The 22,387-nt window shown below is 42.0% G+C and overlaps 1 protein-coding gene and 1 pseudogene across 1 annotated transcript; both read right to left on the bottom strand.

Annotated features, from left to right (window-relative positions):
* Positions 1–8,173: 8,173 nt before the first annotated feature.
* Positions 8,174–10,233, bottom strand: LOC146063002 (uncharacterized; annotated as a pseudogene).
* Positions 10,234–20,400: 10,167 nt separating this feature from the next.
* On the bottom strand, positions 20,401–22,053 carry LOC146063001 (general transcription factor II-I repeat domain-containing protein 2B-like). The gene is made up of 3 exons (XM_083175007.1): positions 22,009–22,053; positions 21,210–21,917; positions 20,401–20,913 (listed from the first exon to the last, which is right to left on the bottom strand). Exons 1-3 carry the CDS (start codon positions 22,051–22,053, stop codon positions 20,401–20,403), a joined length of 1,266 nt encoding a protein of 421 aa, XP_083031133.1.
* Positions 22,054–22,387: the final 334 nt, after the last annotated feature.

Genomic DNA, 22,387 nt, shown 5'->3' with positions numbered 1-22,387 from the left:
TGCCGCTCAGCGCTCAGAGCCATCTACTCTGTATGTGCACATGGCTTGGGGCCGCAGGCGCACAGCCGTACTCGGTGCTGGTGCTGTACTTTTACTGCGCATGCGCGGGTCATCTGTTCCGCGCTCTGCGAATTACCTGTCCTGCCTGCTTAGTGTTCAATTGTGAAAGTGACAGGTCACCAGCAGCTGGGAGCCAGCAGGAAGCAGCAGCCAGGAGCAAGGCCAGCAGGACTGGGAACGAGAGAAGTCCCCACCTGAAAGCAGGATCTGGAGCAGCAAAAGGTTAAATGAGGCTCATGCAGAAGAGGGTTGTGTGGATTTGGGATTAGGTGGGGGCCCCATAATATCATTGTTCAGGGCCCCAAGATTTCTGTTGCCAGTCCTGGATATAGCTTAGTGTGGGCCAGATGCACTAAGCTTCAAAAGTAATAAAATGGAGAGTGATAAACAGCCAGCCAATCAGCTCCTACCTGTCACAGGGTGTGTTTGAAAAATGTCAGGCAGGAGCTGATTGGTTTAATGTTTATCTCTCTCAATTGTATCACTTTTGAAGCTTAGTGCATCTGGCCCTGTAGGAGGGATTTAGTGCAGAGATGTTGTTGTAGTCCTGAAGTGCATGCAGTATGTAAGGGGATGGATGTAGTGCAGTGTCTAGATAAACCATGGGTTTTCCATTCATTTGGAATACAAAAATTGCATGAGGGGAGACTGAGACGTTAAGAGGGGCATGATGAGACTCGGGCATATAAAGGGGCATGATGTGACTCTGAGGCATATGAAGGGCAATGATGGGACTCTGAAGCCTATAAAGGGGCATGATGTGACTCTGAGGCATATGAAGGGCAATGATGGGACTCTGAGGCATATAAAGGGGTATGAAAGGATTTTGAGGCATATAAGGGGACGCGACGAGGCTCTGAGGCATATAAGGGGCATATGGAGCAGATGGCATATAAAAGAGCATGCTTGGGCCTGAAATCTGAGAAACAAAATGGGAAATAGGTAGGGGTGCACATCACATATTTATATGTATTAGCTGTTGTTTCACTATCACCCTGCTGATCACAAACATAGACTGTAAGCTTTAGGCCATTTCCACTAAACAACATGGACCACTAGACCAGTATAGAGGGAACACACTTCAAGACTACAAGAAGTGGATCTTCACAGCGCTACCTCCGGCAGTGTTTCTTGATTCCCTAAGTAGGATCAAGACTCCAATAATATAGGAAAGAAGAATAATAACAGTACAGATTTGTGATTAGTGAGGGTCAAATGTTCTAGATCTCAAAATCTTCCAGCTTTTGAAGTGACTCACCCAGGCTAGCTAGGAGATGTTCCCATAATGGTTTCTTTAAAGATAATAAAAAATATCGACTCACCAAAGGGCAGTGCCCTATATTCATCCAAAGGTATCTTTTATTTTCAATCCAAAGCGACAGGACAATATAGGTAATCCAATATAACGATTTATTCCTTAAAAAGCAAGACGTTCACCCTCCCACTTCACAAGAACGGTCCTCTCCCACCCGAAATGGAAGAGATGCAGTCCAAGTGGTGTAGATGACAGCACACCAGTAGGTTTTTTTATACACACAACTTTATTTCCTCATACTGTACAACACCACACTGACACTAACAGCGTATTTTATATTTTAAAACAATGTATATTTCCAATACATGCAATCTGTACTAATAAAAGTTCATTATGTCTCAGATACATAATATAGTTGTCTTTTGTACCTCTGGAAACCTTTAACTTGTAATAAATATTTCCTTCCCTAAGACCACACTCAGGGCACCTGGCTGACATGATAATGAGAACTGGCTTTTATTGGACTTGTCACTAACAAAGTGGCTTGGGGTAAATTTTATCGATATACAAACATCATGTCACAAGAATGTCCCAGACGCCTGTTTAAAATAAATTAAGCCCCTTATCACTGCTATATGGGGTCACTTATCACTAAATAATGAAATAAAATAGGGATAGATTGACTGCGTATATCACCATATAATAAATGTATTTGATCTGGACCCAGTTGTGAGATTCGATGTTCCACAAGTCAATATACAGTGTTTTACTATTGCAACGCTGGAATGAATGTAAATGAAAGTAATAATGTATCATGAATCTGATTAATCTACATCTTCGATCACACAGTGGAGATAAATGTGGTTCATTGGATTTGCGGTTGCTTTTGGCAATTACAATTGATGTTATCCTTTGTTACAGGAATAAAAACTCTGAGGCGGAATAGTTAAAAGTCGCTGCAGGTTTCTGTCTAGCTGCAGTATCACACCTCAATTTACAAGTGCAAATGGCCATGGCTGTGGTGTTCTACTGCACACAGACAGTCACAATTTACTGTATTATCAATACTGATGTTAAACACTCCAATGTTTCAAGCTCAGGTAAATAAAGAATTGCGTTATATATTTGTTTATTTATTGATACAAATAAACTTTATTATCACCAAATAAACAAATGCATATTGAACTAATTATGAAAGTGAATCATGGTGAACAAATGTAAAAGTAGCTGGTGTCTCTGGCACTACCCAGGTTTTTTTTTTTTTTGGTACTTGTGTATTATCACGGCTCCCACGATTTCCATCTTATGGGATCTTATACAATTTAAAATTGTATGCCATTGTATATGGCATACAATGGCATACGATGAGATGAGATGAGATTTTAAATTGTATAAGCATACTAATGGGTGCTTTCAAGGTCAATTGGCCCCCCTATAAGATTTTTAATTGTATAAGCACCCTAATGGGTGCTTACAATGTTAAATGCACCCACACTATCAACGCCAACCCGAAGCGTGGCGAGCACAGCGAGCCCGCGAGGGGCGGCGGTACGCGTCCTCCGACCTTTTCATACCCCCACTATCCATGTCGGCATGGAGTTGACATTATATAGTGTGGCGAGCGCAGCGAGCCACCGAGCACGAAGCGTGGCGAGCGGACGCGTAATACTTTACATGTATTACGCGTCCGCTCGCCACGCTTCGGGCTCGGTGGCTCGCTGCGCTCGCCACACTATATCAAATCAACTCCACGCTGACATGGATAGTGGGGGTATGAAAAGGTTGGAGGACGCGTACTGCCGCCCCTCGCGGGCTCGCTGCGCTCGCCACGCTTCGGGTTGGCGTTGATAGTGGGGGTGGCGTGGGGGTGCATTTAACATTGGAAGCACCCATTAGGGTGCTTATACAATTAAAAATCTTATAGGGGGGCCAATTGACCTTGAAAGCACCCATTAGTGTGCTTATACAATTTAAACTCTCATCTCATCTCATCGTATGCCATATACAATGGTATACAATTTTAAATTGTATAAGATCGGGTCCCAACGCAGCACAACTCATCTCATTGCATACCATCTTAAGCCTTATGGTATGCAATGAGATGGGAGCCGTGATAGTACACAAGTACCTTTTCTCTCTCTCTCTCTCCCTCTCCCTCTCTCCCTCATTCTGATCTGATTGGACAGGGCAGAATTTAGCCATTCCGATGTTTGGGGTTCTGTGCCTGGTATATTATGCGCATGTGCAGCTCAACTTCGTGAACAGCTTTGGCAAATTGCATTGTCACCAAGCCATTTGCAATGATCGGGGTGGTCTTGGTAAAGCTCAGTGTTTTATAGGCATCCCCTGAAAACGCTGCGAGTTCCCATGGGTACGTGGGTGGGCTGATGCTTGCTGGAGGCGACGTCAGCCGCTTGCCCCTTCTTCGTCCCGTTGCCAGCAAAAATCAGTTTCCACTGACTTTTATTCGCGTAGGCAGGAGAAATTATTTGATGGTCGGCGAACATCATATGATTTCTCCTGCTGCGGAGACATGCAAGGGGTTGGGTTTTTGTTACAAATCCCCTCGCATGTTAAGGAGAGGAATTGTCATCGGTGAGAGGGCAGGTACTTGGGAGGGTGGTGGGCAGCATCTCTGGTGCCCGGTAAGCTGCAATCTTTGGGTGAGTTATTTTGTTTCTGTGCAGAGTAAATACTGGCTGCTTTATTCTTACACTGCAATTTAGGGTACTTGTTTCCTAGCACGGCCACAATCGTTGGGATCGTGTACCTTTAAGTTAAGGTACACGATGCCCGCGATGGACCCGATTTCCTTTAAAGTCAGGTCCATTTTGCCGGCAAAGGAAAAATCGGGGGCATCGCGTCGGTCGGGACCATTAACATTGGTCCCGACGCCACTGACGCGATGCCCCCGATTTTGCCATAGGCTTCAATGTTAAAATATTTTTTTACATTAAAATCGGGAGCATCGCGTCGGTCTTGTGCCATTATAATGGCACAAGATGAGATGGACTTGATTAAGTCCATCTCACATAGGAAAAAATGTTAAAAATGTGAAATGGGCCAATATCACCCATTTCACATTATATATGGCCCCGTCGTCACCCCACGATAGACGCCAACCCGAAGCGTGGCGAGCGCAGCGAGCCTGCGAGGGGCGGCGGTGCACGTCCTCCGACCTTAGGGGAATGGAAAGGTCAGAGGACGCGCACGCTGCGCTCGCCACGATTCGGGTTGGCGTCTATCGTGGGGTGGGGTTTACGTAGTAAAATTTGGGGGTCTAGGGAATATTTTACATTGAATCCAATGTAAAATCGGGTCCCAGGGTGGGGTTTACGTAGTAAAATTTGGGGGTCTAGGGAATATTTTACATTGAATCCAATGTAAAATCGGGTCCCAGGGACCCTATTCACATTTGATTCAATTAAAAAATCGGGTCGGTCGCGTCAATCGCATCGCATGCGACCAAATCGATTGCGATCAACGCAATTTTTCTGACACGACCACCCCGATGGAAATCGGTGTGGCCGTGCTAGGAAACAAGTACCCAATTTAGATTTAAATTTGAATACACCCCACACAAATCTAACTCTCCCTGCATATGTTACATCAGCCCCACCTGCAGTGCACATGGTTTTGTCCATTAAAGGATTTTGCTTTTGCAACCCAACCAGAATCCCCCCCCCCATAATGTAAAGTATGTTACCATAGATAAGTTCTTGATTCTGTAAATTAGCAAAGTCCAATAAACTATAAGCTTTTCTTTAATTCTGCAGATATTTTGTTAATATTTGGATTAGCAAAATATACTGTATATATATATATTTTTTTTTTGACTTTCAGACAAAGTAAATCACAAATCTATGTTTATAGTTTGATTCCACAGAAAACCAGAACAAAACATGCCTCAGAGATACACTTCTTATGCCAGCGCTAGTATCTGTCACACACCTGAAAGCTCCTGATCTGATGATTAGTGTTCTCATTTTTCTCATGTCAGCAGAACGTTGCTATTTCCCAGCTACCCACTGACATTCAAATTTACCAGAGCATCTTCTTAGAAGGCAGAACACCAAACCTGAATTGATTTAGTTTAGCTTCTTCAAAAATGTCACCAATGACGTCAAATTGAATTACTTCAATAACGCCTTATTTGTATCACTTATTTAACCACTACAGAATCTGTGGTCCGGAGAACCCACTAATACAGTATCTTACAATAGGCCTGATTCAGTCTTGCATGCTCGGCTGCGAATTCGCTGATCGCATGTGAGCCGTCTGTATGAACTTCACTGTCCATACGCAAGGCAACTGACACTCTGCAACCATTTGAGGGCGATGACCCAGTGTTTGCTGGGAGTGCCCCAGAAAATGCAGGTGTTCCCCATGATCTTCACAGCGCTAAGTCAAAAATTACTCAGCACTTGCGATGATGAGTGATTATGAATGGATTTCTCCCTTTGATCACAGCTGCGAACGCATTCACTGCCATGCATATGGGCGGGGTTTCACTCGCGTTGGGTGGCATGGGGCAGCGGTCACCTGATCGATGGGCTCCGAACACTCGCAGCCCAGGAAACAGGTCTGAATTGGGCCCAATATCATAGGTATTGGAATCTTAAGTCATTTTTTTTCTTTTTAACAGACTTAAGCATGTACAAACAATATTTTTCATATTATGCAAAGTATTTTTAATGTGTTAAAAAAGAAGTGTTAAATGAACAGCTTTGCTTTTCTAACAGTTTGCTATAGGCTATGATAATAAGTAGAATTGTCATAATTCATTGTAAAAAATGCATACTGTATGTTAATTGCTAAATTACTTTCTGTAGATCACATTATATAACATGTGCTGCCTTTTGCTTTGCTACAAGATTAGAACTATATTAAAAACCCTGAAGCATGTACGTGTGATAAACGTATTTGGGCTCATATAAAATGATAACATAACGGTTTATAAACCTTACAATATATAAAATCTATCAAATAAACAATTCATACAGTATATCAAATAATCATATATCATATATAAACCTTACGATATATAAAATCTATCAAATAAACAATTCATACAGTATATCAAAGAATCATATATCATATACTAGCTGACTCGCCTGGCGTTGCCCGGGAAAACCTTGGAGGTTTTTTTTATTTTTAAGTGAAATAGAGGAAAAATGCCTTTGAGGTGCACACCACCAGGTCCAGAGGTACCCTGTTGCCAAATTTGGCGACTCAGTGTGCCACAGTCTGTCTACAATCCAACAGACACAGAGACACACAGACACAGACACTCTTCAAGTTATTATATAGATTTTTTATTAATAGAGTCTCATAGAAAATGTATGTGCAGCCTATAGTGAAGAGGACTACAATTAGTGCAGTATGATTGTGCTAAAGAAATTTGGGTTTCATTTCTTTACATTTTATTTCTTTAACCTTGAAAAACCTCTGAATAAACTATGTTGATGGTCTTTCCATTTGGAGCTAAAATGTGAAGATTTTTATTATTTCCAACTCTGGAACATCCCACATATAGCTGACCATGCGAGAAACATGGAATTTGAAGATCAAGGCCGACAACTTTTAAAGACTGTCCTTGTGCTTTGTTGATGGTCATTGCAAAACAAAGGCAAACAGGGAATTGAAGACGTTTAAACTGAAAGGGTACATCTGAAGGGATCATCGGTATCCTAGGAAGAAAGACATCTTCACCTGCAGCATGTCCAGTCATAATGGTGGCATGCAAAATATTGGGCATCAAATTCTTCAGTATCAGTCGTGTTCCATTACACAATGAAGGAGGATCAAGATTCCGGAGAAGCATAATAGGAGCACCGATTTTTAACTCTAAAATATGTGAAGGTATTCCAGGTAGATCGAGTGAATGCAAAAAGTCAGTCGGGTAGTTGATCACTTGATCTATATCGCATGTAGTGTCGACTGACTTGTAAATGTGAATTGGACCAGGCAATGTCATTAACAGTTGCCTGTTGGGGCAATTAACAGCATCATTTTTTGGTGCAAGGATAGCTAAGCCAAGAAAGATTGGCAAAGTGTTGAACTAAATCAGGAAACACTGCTTGCTTTAATTCTTCATGGGTCGTCGCAGTTTTTCCAATGTTTACAATTGATATAGAACCATCCTCTGTATCAGAAGCCAAAACTCCATTACCAAGCTGCAGAAGTTTGTCTGCAAAATGCTGTGCCGAAGGATCCTCATTAAGATAACCTCGCATATTTGTTGTTAGTCTGAGCCTTTCAATGGTGTTCCAAATATAAGATAATTTAATGCAGGACTTCAATTCATCTGCTCTGGTTCCACGTGGAATGACTGGTAATGTCTGTCGAAAATCACCAGCCAAAACCAGAGTGATACCTCCCATTATCATATTGTTAAGTCTTAGGTCTCTTAAAGTGACATCTAGGGCTTCAAATGCAGCCTTATGCGACATACAGTAGTACACTCATCCCAGATAATGAGTTTGCAATGCTGCAAAACCTTTGCTTTGCTTGATACTCTGGAAATGTTGCAAGTAGGTGTCTCTGTGTTTGCTAAATTTAAAGTAACTTGAAAGCAGAGTGAGCTTTTTTACCTCCTGTCAAGAGTGTAGCAGCAATACCGGATGAAGCAACTGCCAGAGCAATTTCCTTTCTGTGGCGTACTTTGGCCAAAAGAAGATTAATAAGAAAAGTTTTCCATGTTCCTCCTGGAGCATCCAGAAAAAAATATGCCACCACTCTGATTCGAAAGGGAATCCAGAATTGTGGCGTATGCTTTTTTTTATCTGGAACCAATTTTGATTCATTCTCTTCTAAATATTGTGTAAGGTGATCTGTATTGTAAGATAATTCTGCTAGTTAATCATTAGGTAATCTTGAATGTTGGTCTCGTAAAGGTTGTGGCAATCCATAAGTTTGTAGATCTGATCCACCTAATGATATAATCTTGTTCTCAATAATAATTAGAACTGTATTGAAGATGGAGTCATTATATTGTAGATCTATATTGTGCTGTTGAAGTCGGGCCTGATGTAGTATATCCTCAGACAGGCTTTCCTTATGGTTAATCCATAATTGTAAAGGACTTGTCATAGAGCATATTTGGAGCATAACAGCAAACAGGTTACGTAATGTCTTTGGTGATCGACTTGCAGCTGTCTCTTCTAGTGCCCTGTTCCAGTGTTCATCATTTTCAAGAAGTCCTCTAAGCTGGCATGCTTCTTTATAAGATTCACAAAGTCTAATTTGAAATGTTCTAAGATCATTAAATTAAGTAGGTCCTCGTAACTCATGTAGTAGCAATCGCAGGTGAAAACATTCCGAGTTGTTTGGATGCACTACGTACACTCGGCCAAGTGCATCACTACACTTGATTCCTGGATGGTCTTGAACACTTTATCCGATTCTGCAAGAAATCCATTTTTTGTTTGCATTGTTCCACGTGTAATACCTTGGAACTTGGTGGTATAATATTGTGCGAGCAAACTCGTCTTCTGAGCAAAGTTTGAAAAAGGCTGTAAGGGTAGTTTCTGGAGGGAGCCGTGAACGTTCTGTTGCATTTTCTGTAGTTAAATAGACTCTTTGTCCATTCTCGAGGTGGACGGCTAAGTGAAAAACTGTTGGGTGGTGCTTGTGAATCGGAAAATCGAAAAAAAATCAAGTATTCTCCATACTGCTTCATTGGTGCTAATATACCTTCCCATTTCATACAGATGAACTTCATTATGTTCATTTTCGTTAGTAGTTAGTTTATAAACAGCCATGTCAGAGCCTTTATTGACGTATTTGCAAATGTACTTGACAGGATTGCAAAACTCTACATTTATGTGAGCATTGAAGATTCTTGTTAAAAGTGGACAATAAGGGACAATCCATGTATTATCCACAACCACAGATGATCTCCGAACTGTCTTATTTGCTGTGAAACCACCATCTGATGGGCTTCTGCGTCGATAGAGTGGGTACCCATCTTGTCCAGTTTGTGTTTCTTTTAAAAAGCAACGTGGATATCTCTTTGTGCATTTTCCATCCTTCATGCAAGGGGAACATGGATTGTAATTTCCGCAGGGACCATGTACCATCTGACTTGTTACAATGCTAAATAGGCTTGGGTCTTCTGGATTTGGTATTTCTGCACTGATGAAGCTATCAACTCTTTGTACATGCAAAGTTTCTTGAAGCCATACCAGAATGTGAGCATGAGGAAGTCCTCACTTTTGCCATTCTATTGTATACATATGACATTGTACTTTTCCAAAAATGTTGCCTTTGGTAATGAGATTCATGAGAGTCTTGTTTCAGGTGGAAAACTCTTGCTAACAAATCATGACGATCGTGGGGTTTCTGACCAGGAAATAGTTCATTTTGAATTTCAGTCCAATCGGGACTGCATGTAAAAGTGATAACGAGATCTGGGCGTCCATAATTCTGCACATACACCATTGCATCCTGTGTATGCTCGTGCATATATCTTGGACCACCAGTGAAGCTTGAAGGCAAAATGATCAACTTACCAATGTCAGAAACATTACCGTCGTTGATAATAGCATCCCTCAAATGCGTATATTCATCCACCTTGAGTGACTCTGATTCAGACGAATGTACCTTAGTGTTTCCGATTCAAACTTCGCATACATGTCCACGATGAACTGGTGGAATAGGAGAAGAATATTGAAATTTTAAGAACGCACCATGATCATCTATGAATAGAAATCCATAGCTAAAATCTTTAATGTTGTTAGAATTCCTGTAACCGGATTGGTTTGACGTAGAGCAAAATGGTATCCATCTTCTCCTCTTGGAAACAATATTGGATACTGTAAGGCATCATAAGATCTGTGAGTTTCTGCAATTTTCTTAATGTTGTTAGTTTTTGTTTCCAATAGTATATCTCGACTTCCATATTGTGTTCCAGCCATAATTACTGCTACTTCTGGTGCATTGAAACGTCTGTCATGTTCACCTTGCGGTGTTTTATCTGCTAAAATACTTAATTTGACTTCTGGTGTGACTTCTCTATAGTCGATTTGAAGCTTTTTATGTAGCTATTTTCTCGATGAAACATTTCTTGCAACTGCAACACCAAGTGTTGTTTTATGGTTTGAAAGTTTTGGCAACGCTGCTCAGCTTGTTGGATATTATCTGCAACAAAGTAAATTTGTAGAAACTTTGGCTCCTCAGTAGGCAAAGCTTGGAGGCTTCCAATTTTATGATATACTTGCCCCTGTACCTTGAATGTTGGCATATATCCTGGCTCTGTTATTTGTTTTGTTGTTCCAAAAGAGGTCATCTGGAAAGAGGAATTGTATGTTCTTATGTTCCGTTGAAAATGTTTAGCATCTGATGAGTCACTTGCCAACAATGTACACAGAGGCTGTGGAGGATGAATTAATGGTGACAGTTTCACCTTTCCACCACTGCAACACATACTGAGACATTCACCTTGCCACTTTGAAGCTTCACATTAATCACAAACTAAAGACATTGATCCGATAGTACATGTTGCATCTGACGTGTAATCTACTAAAGGGCTATAGGAGAATGCTGCATTTTCCTTATTTCTCCAGACATGCAACCGCACAGCTGATGCAGAATCCCTGTTGGACTGCAATCTTCTTTGTCTTTGTTGAGGTGTTTCCTCTTCACGTGCTGCTGAGGTAGAAGTCCTATTTGATTGCAGTCTTCTATGTCGAAGTTCCGGAGTTTCCTGTGCACGTGCTGCTGAGCTAGAAGCCCTATTAGATTGCAGTCTTCTTTGTCGAAGCTCCGGAGTGTCCTGTGCACGTGCTGCTGAGGTAGAAGTCCAATTAGATTGCTGTCTTCTTTGTTGAAGTTCCGGAGTTTCCTGTGCACGTGCTGCTGAGCTAGAAGCCCTATTAGATTGCAGTCTTCTTTGTCGAAGTTCCAGAGTTTCCTGTGCACATGCTGCTGAGGTAGAAGCCCTATTTGATTGCAGTCTTCTTTGTTGTTCTTCATCTGTTTCCTCATATCTTTTTTTCTGATTTCTCTCTCTATTAATTTGCTGTGTTCTTCTTAAACATATTTTTTTTTAGGAGGATGTGGCATTCTATTCCGGAAAAATAAGAATTCCCAAAATGCAGTTTTAAAAACCATACATGCAGACCAATCGAAATGATGAAAATGTCAGTATAGTTGATGTAAGAAACGAAAGCAAGTACGCTGATATGAGTATTCTGAAATGTTATATGCAATATGTGTGTGGTGTGGTATGTATGGGTGTGTGTGGTGTAGTGTCTGTGTGTAATGTGTTTGTGTGTTTGGTATACTGTGTGTAGAAAATGTAAGTGTGTGTGTACAGTATGTGTGGAGTGTGTGTGTCGTGTTCTGTATCTATGCAATGTTTAAATGTGTGTTGTCAATGTTTGTGTGTGTTGTACTGTGTTTTTGGTGTGTGTTGTAGTGAATATGTGTGTTGTACTGTGTATGTTGTGTTGTGTGTATCTGTCGAACGTGTGTGTGAGGTGCACTATGTATATATGTGTGTGCTGTGTGTATCTGCACAATGTCTAAGTGTATGTTCTGTGTGTTTCTGTATGTGTGCAATATTTAAGTGTGTGTGCGTGTATTTGTGAGTGTTGTACTCTTTTAGGATGTGTGTTGCAGTGTTTGTGGGTGTATTTTGTACTGCATATGGTGTGTTATGTGTGTGTTGTGTGTATCTAACTAATGTATAAGTGTGTGTAGTATGCTATGTATCTATGTGTGTGGTGTGCTGTGTGTGCGTATGTGGTGTACTGTGTGTGTTATGTGTGTGTGAAACTTGCCTACCTGACTCTCTCTGTTTCATGGAGAAAATGCTCTGTTCCTGGACTTCCCTGGTAATGTCTGATTACTGACACCTGTGGTGAGCTGGTTAATTGATAAGAAGGGTATTTCACCACAGGTTCACACATTACCAGGGAGAGGGTGAGGTATGCAAGTATAGTGTGTGTGTTTGTGTGTGTGTGTGTGTGTGTGTGTGTGTGTGTGTGTGTGTGTGTGTGTGTGTGATGTGTGGTATATGTATATCCTCAAATATTCCTTATTGTTGAAATCCTCCACCATAATGTTGGAATGTGTTTGCATTCATATTCAATGGGAGCAATGCATTCAGGTGTGGTGTTGTTCCGTCATCATCAGTTTCCCAGATCGTCAATCTTTTTTTCGAGCTCCTGATGCAAGGCAAATTGAATCTTGGTGTTTTTTAAATTTCTGAGTGAAATTTCCCCAAAACGGCTTCGAGGCGCACACCACCAGGTATAGATGTACCTTGTTGCCAAATTTGGGGGCTCTGAGTGCCACGGTGTGTCCGCAATGCAACGGACACGCACACACACACGCACACACAATCTTCAACTTATTATATAGATAAACCTTACAATATATAAAATCTATCAAATAAACAATTCATATATCAAAGAATCAAAAAGTATAGAAATGCTGCCTGCAATAAATAAATATCAAGTATGGATGCCTAGTACTAAATTCACATGAGTAAGAATAGTTCATGTAATATATACAGGCGTGTGCTAGCAAAACCTTTGATAATAGTTGTGAGTCTCCTAACATGTATAACCACAATCACAGATGTCTGTAATGTGTAAGAGGCATTAGTGTACATTTTTGACACGCGCCTACGGTGTGCACTGTCCCTATTTTAAGTGTGTACGTGGGCACCAACTCCTTTTCTGGCACATGGCAACAAAATATCTAGTTATGGCAATGCTGCTACTAGGCATATTGAGCCTAATTCTGGTTGGTTTGCAAAAGCAAATTCCTTCTCTAATGGACAAAAAAAGGGTGTTTAATGCCCGCAGTAGGGCATTATACACATAATAGGCCTGATTGGCACTTGCAAAAGAAAATTTTCTCTCTAATGGACAAAACCATGTGCATTGCAGGTGGGGCAGATGTAACATGTGCAGAGAGAGTTAGATTTGGGTGGGGTTTGTACTTCAAACTGATCCATATTGCAGTGTAAAAATAAACAGTATTTACTCAGAAACAAAATAACACCCAAATTTAACTCTGCAATATAGGTATCAGTTTGAAGTACAACCCCCAGTAAATGGTGCATTATCATGAATATATCAACTGCCATAATTATATTATCCTGGCCTCTTTGCTGTAAAGCCCACTAATAAGAATTTATTCCCTAAGAATTTTATGTTATTTTACTTGTTCTGTACTAACTACGGGTGATTTATGTAGGAATTCAATTAGCCATGGTAATTTACAGTAGGCTAATTGGTCCTTTGGGACTATGCAGACCACAAGCTGCACTTCAAGATTATTCTTTTTTTTTTCCAGGCCTGAGCAGACTCAATAATAAATCTTTCTGTGTGTTCAGGTGCCATCCTGCCGGGAACTTATCCCATATTCTATGTGTGAGGCGAAGGGGCTATAATTGAATAGGCCTGGTTATTAAAGCAAGAGGCTACCACCCTTTTTCACACCCAGTAAATGAACTGGGCATAATATATAACACAGAAGTCACAGTCAAGTTATGAAACATTCTTATTTCTGCACAAATCACTACTCTGGTCATACTGCTCAGTACTGCATCCTTCTAATGATGTCTTCATTGCCATAGATGGATACATCTACCCAGCCAGTACAGTTCAGAAACTTGAGAGATGATACAGTATATCTCTTGAACACATCAACATAAAGCAGAAGCAACGGTACTTAAATGTCACTACAGTCAATGAAATCAATAACAGCTAAACACAAATCACATGATAAAAGCAAAGGTTAGTAGATTACAATCTTTGCTGCCGACCATCAGCCGATTTATTCAGTAAGTAGAAAAAAAAGTCACAAATAAATAAATTTAAGAAAGAAAATTTATATTCTATGGACATGACTAACAAAAATATAATTCTCCATTAACAAAATATATCTACATAAGCATAATTGAGTGATGTTTGCGTGTGTGTATATATTGATGTTCCACGATAACTCTCGAACGCTTTCACAAATCATCTTCCAACTTTGCACCTTATCTTCTTAAGGGACAATCTAATACCCCTTTCACACCACACCTAATTACCGGGTTCATGCCAGTTTCTAATTGGTAGCAACACGGTAATACGAACTGGGTAAAAAGAAGGGTTCTTACCAGTTTGTTGCTGTGTTGCTGTGCAATGTGAACGGGTTTAATTGGGTCAAGCGACCTGTATCCTGTTCACACTATGGAGAGGCAGCTTCAGCTCTAAGCACTGCCTCCTCTACCGCCCCCGATGATGCTCCGCCGCGCCCCGAATGATGTCAGCGAACCGGCAATGATGCAATGTGAACAGACCGCACATGCAGGGTCGCACCGGGACTGAACTGTTTCAAAGTCCTGGTGAGACCCTGCATTTGTGGACTGAAAGCGGTAGTTTGAAGACAGGTTTAATCAGACGACCCCTTAAGGGTCCATGCTATTTCTGTCGCTGAAAGCACTGCAGTTCCCCGGTAAAAAAAATTGCACTGAGTATCGTGTGAGTGAGGTAGAAAGGCTACGCTGTTTCGGCAGCCTATGGTTTCTACTCCCACTGCATGGTCTCTGCAGTGGAGGAGGGGGGCGTGGGACCTGGGAACCTCCAACAGACCCTGGCCCAGGTAAAAGGTACCCACTCACCCCCCTCTCGACTAACCTGAATACAACACAAAAAAACAGACTCCCTGGTACTTGTGTAATAGCACGGCACCTGGCTACGCTGTTTTCAGCTTAGCCTAAGCTGCCTAGCGTAGTAACTCCACAGCAGCCCAACAGCTGCCTAGCGTAGTTAGTGTATGGACTCCACGGCAGCCCGGCTCCGTCCCCGGCGTCCATGGCTCTGTCCCCGTCGTCCATGGCAAGCTTAGTGAGCGCCTTTCACACAGCGACGGTAACTGCCAGATCCCCTGCGCTGGCGGACACCGGCGGAGAGGGGATCATGTAGGCATCGGTGGAGAGGCGCTCCAGATGTCTGAGACGCAGGTGCATCTCAGACACTCCTGTGTCTGGTATGGCAACCCTGCCTGTATCCGCTTCAGGGAGATGGGGTTAAGTGTCTCCTGCACAAAGGGGGTGTGCGGATGCAAATGCGTCTTATGCACAATAAAGGATGCATTTGCCAGTGCTCCCTGTTACATACTGACAAATGTCTCCTTTTTAATCCCCCCCTATCCACGCCAGCCCGAAGCGTGGCGAGCACGCGCATTACGCATCCTCCCGACTTTTTCATACCCCCAATATCCACGTTGGTGTGGAGTTGACTTTATAAATTGTGGCGAGCGCAGCGAGCCCCCGAGCCTGAAGCGTGACAAGCGAAGCGAGCCCTGCGAGGGGATGCAGAATACATGTGAAGTAATCCGCGGCCCCTCGCGGGGCTCGCTACGATCACAACGCTATGGGCTCAGTGACTCTCTACACTCGCCACACTTTATAGATTCAACTCCACGCCAACGTGGATAGTGGGGGTATGAACAAGTCGGGAGCACAAGTACCGACTCCCTTAAGTGGACCCTTAACCCCTTGAGTGGTGGGTTTTCCTGAAGCAGGATAAACCTACCAGGGAAGATTTGTCTTTCCCCAAAAATACTCACCACAGAAGGGGCAGCCGCTGTCTTCTGCAGCAGCTCCTGCTCCTTTGGGGCTGTTTCTGTCAACTTCAGCTGTTTGCGACCACTTGAAGATGTTTGGGGCTGCTTGAGTGGGCTCGGGAGCGCTCGGATGTTCGGGCTCTCAGCCGTTCGTCTGATCGGGCGTTTCTGTGTTTAGTCGCCCTAACACATGAACGGTCGAGCCCTGTGAACCTGCGTCAGTGGCCCTGAGTGGGGAGGATCAGTGGCAGGGAGGATGCTCTTACCAAGCCATGGTCCTGCACCTTTTTTGCCATATGTAAGTCCTCTTGTGTTCATGGGCTGGTGTAGAGCCCTAGGCAAAACTTCAATCTACTGTTCCCCCTCCAACCCCACACTGCCAGCAATACCCAATTTCCAGACCCTTAAGTGAAAGTGTAGAGGTGATGTCTTAGAGCCCCAAAGCCACCACGTGTATTATGTACAACAAGGATATGTTCCAGATAAACATCCCTAATTTTTGAGTGCATCTTCTTAACCCCAGTCTGCCTTACGAGTTGCACTCTGGTGGTGTACATGTTTCACCCAGCTCCTTTATGGCTGCAATGTGATGTATCCTCGACAAGCTTTACACTCTCTACACTCTTCATTATACCCACCCTGATTCCTTATACATTTGTGTTCTGTACAGTAGTTTACAATTATGGGGCAATTCAAATATTTATAACTTAATTATATAAAATTTATTCATGATCTCTGCATTAAATGTTTAGCAAAGTACACCTCTTCAATATCATATTAGGGGATTTTCTATTTGCCTTTTTGTGAACATTTCTGAAGATTGTTCCATTAACATTAAAGTATTTGAGAAGATTGATGGAAAGATTTATTGATTTCATGTTTTTACACATTTTGTCTTACATACTTCACACCTAATACCCATCAAATAAAATAAATATTTCATCCAAAAGAAATCTTCGCCTATCCTGATAGCATCATACAGATCTAGCCTGAGGGACAGAAATATTAACTACTGAAACGGACATATTGCAAAAAAGACATATCTGCTCTGAGGCGAAATCTCTCCAGTCACTGGGCCAGATGTACTAAGCTAGAAAGTGATAAAATGGAAGTGATAAACCACCAGCCAATCAGCTCCTACCTGCCATGTAACAGGCTGTGTTTGAAAAATGACAGGTAGGAGTTGATTGGCTGGTTGTTTATCACTCTCCATTTATCACTTTTCAAGGTTTAGTACATCTCGCCCAGTAAGAATTGTTCAATATTAACAGTTGAAAAATAACAGTAAACCACAAGACATTAACGTAATAATTATATTGTGCTCTTAGTACTTGTAAGCAATTAATGCAAACATTTACTTTAACATACCCAGGTTATTTTACTAAGAAGATTGGATGTTGCCCATAGCAACCAATCAGAATCTTCTTATTTATTCATCACCTTCTTGAAGATACATTTCTTCATCCTTTACCAGGATGGTCATTTGGTATTAGATATTCATTGACATCTAATTCCAAATTTGTCATATATCAAGTGATCTGCCCTTGCGGATTAAGCTATATCGGTAAGACCGAGAGAATCTTTAAAGAGCGGATGGCAGCCCTTCGGTCCACCATCAGAATGGGATAAGCAACCAACTACTAGCTCGCCATTTTGTTGAGGCTTCCCTTAGCGTTGAAAGCTTAAAATATTGTATGATCGACCACATCCCCGATTCAAAACGGGCTGGCGATCGTGGAAGAAAATTATTAGAATGTGAAGCTCGCTGGATTATGAGGATGGGTACTATGGTCCTTAGAGGCCTTAATGAGGTATTCAGCCTTAATATACTGTATATTTCCATAATATATTCACTTATATTAGTTAAGATTTGGTATAGTTCTGAAATTCATATATACTGTAAGCCACTAGGTGTATTCAGAAATTTTATATTTTTCTACATCCTTTTAGTATATACTTCATTTGTCTTTCTGATTGTTTCTATGTACAGTATTTTTTCTTTATCATATTTTTTTTAATGTTTGTCAACTTTCTCAGTAGTAACATTATTATTTGTGTGTTTATAAATACACAATGTGCTGTTGGATGTTGTATTTTATATAGTGCAGCCTTTCAAATATTATAATCCTGTATGTGTACAGGTCTGCTGGTTCTGCTGGCTCACCAACTACAGTTACACGGTCGAATATAGGAGCGGCCGTAGCAACATAAATGCTGATGCGTTGTCCAGGTTGCCACGACCTGAAGAAGAGGAGCTGGAGGGCGATGCCAGAGAGCAAGACGAAATCCCAGCCCTTCGGTGGCAACCACAGGCCCCCATACAGAATGTAGTGGACGTCAGAGACCTGACGAGACCAGACATGGCGGGCCACAAAGAATGGACCAAGTGGCAACAAGAATGCCCGCACATCCAACGAGTCAAGACTTACCTGGTGGCCCAGCGCAAACTATCTCTGATGGAAATAGATGTGGCCCCCGTCGAATTTCTACAGCTGTGGAGACAACGGGATCGGTTGGCGGTGCGAGAGGGACTGGTGTATCGCAGATGTATTGGCCCAAAGACCCGCCTGGCCAAAGAACAACTCCTCCTACCCAGAGCCGCAATTGACACGGTGCTGCAGGCCTATCACGACGAATCAGGGCACTTCAGGAGTAAAAAGACAAAAACTACCCTGCGGAATAGATTCTACTGGCATAACTTACGCCAAGACATGGAAGATTGGTGCAAGGCCTGTCTAGTCTGCCCGGCCCGGAGGCTTGCCACCACCACCGAAAAGGCACCACTCCATCCGATCTGTACCCGCAGTCCCCTTGAGTTGGTGTCCCTCGACCATTGACATGCAGTGTAAAGGACATGCTGCACATGCCCAGTAGTAGCAACTTCTACCACATATACTGTATGTGTGGATCTGAGCCCTCAATCATCGCAATGGACCAGAGAGTAGCTGCCAGGAGGAAGAGACAAGAGCCGTACCATTAAGTGGGAGATTGTGAGCTTATAAAGTGCAGTATTTGTTCGATTAAGTATGTATTATTTATTATATGTTTAACCTTTTCCAGACCACTTATCTTATTTAAAACAGCCTATGCTATAGACCAGGGGTGGCCAACCCATCTGAGCTGAAGAGCCCAAAAAAAATTCTGTTAAGACAAAGAGCCGCAACCATAAACAAATGGGCGTGGCCTTGCTCCCGTAAGGCCACGCCCCATTTTTAAATAGGGTGTGGCTTAGAATAACATTTAAAGGAACATGAATTTGGCCCTTATTCAGATATGATCGCAGTACAAATTTGTTCTCAAAATGTGCAACACCATGTACACTGCAGGAGGGGCAAATGTAACATGTGCAGGGAGAGTTAGATTTGGTTGAGTTATTTTGTTTCTGTGCATGGAAAATATTGGCGGTTTTATTTTTACACTGCAAATTAGATTTCAGTTTCAACACACCCCACCCAAATCTAACTCTTTCTGCACGTTACATCTGCCCCACCTGCAGTGTACATGGTTTTTCCCATTTTGAAAACAAATTTGTGCTGCACTCAGATCTGAATAAGGGCCTTTGTGTAAACAAGCAGACAAGCACATGAAAACACAACCACATGGAAAGAGTACATAAAATGTGTATTTAAAAAAAAACTTTGGAACAACAATCGATTTTCCTCCTGGGTCTGTGAGACAGATTTGTGTTAAATCCTCTTTAGCAGGAGCTAAAACGGTGGCACAATTAGCAGGAGAAATCTTTACATACATGAGCAACGGTATGCAGTTAATTTGCCGGCGGTCGGGATCCCGGCGGTCGGAATCCCGACACTGGAATCCCGACCGCCGAAATCCCGAAACTTTCTCCCTCCGTGGGTGTCCACGACACCCATAGAGGGAGAATAAATTAGCGTGCCGAGCGTAGCGAGGCACCGGGCCCGCTGCGTGGCGAGCGCAGCGAGCCTGCAAGGGGGGGCGATCCATGTCCCCCCCTTGTCGGGATTTCGGCGGTCGGGATTCCAGTGTCGGGATTCCGACCGCCGGGATCCCGACCGCCGGCAAATCGTATCAGATCCATGAGCAACAGGTTCAGAAGATCAGCCATGACAACGTTGGTAGATTGCAGAATAGTCCAGCAGTAGGGTGGTGGCCAGAACACCGCCAGTGAAATATCAACCACCAGATTTATATAAAGAGCAAAAAGTCCCAATAACGTTTCCAACAAAGAACAGGCAGTAATCGGGGCTACGAGCACCAGACACAGAAAGGCATAGATGCCTGTTGTGCATTAGGATCAGAGTAGCTAAATGATAGCACACACAGGATGTCAGTACAAAAAGACAACGAGGGCACAGCCAGGCAGTTACCAAGTGAACAACGTGTAAAGTGCAGGGGAGCTTTAGGAGCACCGGTGAGTAGGTGTGGGGTGCCTATGGTCTCCCAGGCAGGATAATTTTTCAAATTCTCGGTGAAGCTCACTTACCCTGCGTCTGCACAGAAGCTGGGTCATGCCACGTACCCTGCTGTCCTTTTTCTTAGTGAGACTTCTGACAGTCCTTGTTATCAATCATTTTTTTAAATTCTGGGTCATATGCAGTTGTCGCTACTCGCAGTAATTCTCTTACATGTGTATCTGTAAGAACAGATCTATGCTTTGATTTAACTTGTTTTAGTGTAGAAAAAAAAGACTCACAAAGGTAAGTAGAACCAAACATTGATAAAAGTCTGAGTGCTGCACATTTGACATTGGGGTATTTCTCCATTGGTACAGTTCTCCAGAACTCAATTGTTCCATCTTTCAGGACAGATTTAAGTCTGTCATCCTCAGAAAATTCAAGCATCTCAATCTGTGTACTTGCTTCATCTGTGACTAAAGGGGCTTTCAAAGTGTTGGCATCCGTATTGAAAGGGTCAACTAGGAATCTAATCTGAGGTCTTTTCAGCTGTAGATCATGGAATCTTTCCAGAAAGCTGTCTTTAAGTTCTTCAGTCAATATTATATACTGTGCTTTGCTACTTTTTAAGATATCAGGTACTTGTTCACTTTCCTTTAACAGTAAAGGAAAATGTGTTAGATCTCCCTTTTGAAGTTGAGTATTGAACAAATTGAGTGTGCTGATAAAAGAAAATATACCATGTCAGGCAGTATCTTGAATTTCCCTTGAAGATCCAGGTTGAGTCTGTCGAGATGCCGCAGCATGTCCACAAGAAATGCCAGGTCTAAAACCTATTGTGGATCTGACAGCTCAGGGTATTCCTTTCCTTTTGCTTCCATAAAAATCTTCACAGGGTTCAAAAGTTCCAAAAAACAAGATAAGACTTTACCTTTTGAAAACCACCTTACGGTACAGTAAAGCGGCAGGTCGCCTGGAAGACCTTGGTCAAGCTCAGCAATGAGATTCCTGAATTGTCTGTGATTGAGAGCATGTGTGTGAATAAAATTGACTATTTTTAGGACAGGATCCATTACGTCATCCAAACGTAACTTTTTAGATACCAGTTGCTCCTGATGGATGATGCAGTGAAACGTCCAGAAGTCAGGGAACTGTTTGTCAGCCCGGCACAGTCCCACAAGGCCATTCACAGATCCAACCATGGATGGTGCCCCATCAGTTGCTATTGCTGTAAGCTTTGATATAGGCAACTTTGATTTAGCAATAACATCCATCAGTGTTTCTTTCACATCAATGCCCCGGGTTCTGTCTTTTAAAGGCATTATATCAAGGAGTTCTTCCTTGATTACACAATCCTTTGAAACAGTCCGTACAAATATTGCCAATTGAGATTTGTCCTGGACATCACAAGACTCGACTAGTGCAATGCTGAGGTATTCACATTTTTGAAGATCAGAAGTTAATTGAGATTCAACAGAAACATTTATGTCTGATATTCTATGCTCAACTGTATGTCGTGAGAGTTGTAGGTCTGAAACCATTTTTTTCAGAGATAGATTTTCTGGGAACAGGATGGACACTACATCTGTGAGACATTTTGTAACAAATTCACCTTCATTATAAGGTTTTATGGCACGGGCAATATTCCAAGCAACTTTCTACGAGGCATGTGTAACTGTCTGAGAATGTTTGGAAAATTTCTGGAACAATTGTGTTTGTTTTGCAATTTGACCCTTCAGAGTTTTTTACCTTGTGAGATCGTAGTTCAGTACCTTTGGGGAATTCCTCATCCATTTTAGCATGATGTGTGCTAAAATGACGGTGAAGATTTGAACACTTGAAGTGTGTTAGTGCAGTCTGGCATATAAGACAGAGGGGTTTGCCTTTGTGATCTATGAAAAAATACAAATTTTCCCATTCCGGTAAGAATGTTCTGTGTTGAATTATCCATAAGATAACTATTCTTGATGTTTTTGTTTATTATTCCTTTTTGAAATGTAAATGCCTTTCTTTAAAATAATAAAATTACTCTATTGAAAAAAAAAAAAGAATGTTCTGTGTTCATCCTCATATTTACGTTTATTTTTTATTTATTTTTTCCATGTTTAAAGAGGCTCGGAATATTCTG

The sequence above is a fragment of the Crinia signifera genome, chromosome 3 (assembly GCF_055691185.1).
Source record: "Crinia signifera chromosome 3, ASM5569118v1, whole genome shotgun sequence".
In the NCBI taxonomy this organism is placed as follows: domain Eukaryota; kingdom Metazoa; phylum Chordata; class Amphibia; order Anura; family Myobatrachidae; genus Crinia; species Crinia signifera.
Note: the sequence above shows the minus strand (reverse complement) of the source record. Positions and strands in the feature narration are given on the sequence as shown.

Excerpts from the sequence above, each read along its gene's own strand:
- LOC146063001 (XM_083175007.1), bottom strand. The coding sequence starts at position 22,053 with ATGGATGAGGAATTCCCCAAAGGTACTGAACTACGATCTCACAAG. Across the intron at positions 21,918-22,008 it reads CTGAACTACGATCTCACAAG|AAAGTTGCTTGGAATATTGC; the intron begins GTAAAAAACTCT and ends CATGCCTCGTAG. Across the intron at positions 20,914-21,209 it reads ACCTGCCGCTTTACTGTACC|GAAAGTGAACAAGTACCTGA; the intron begins GTAAGGTGGTTT and ends TTACTGTTAAAG.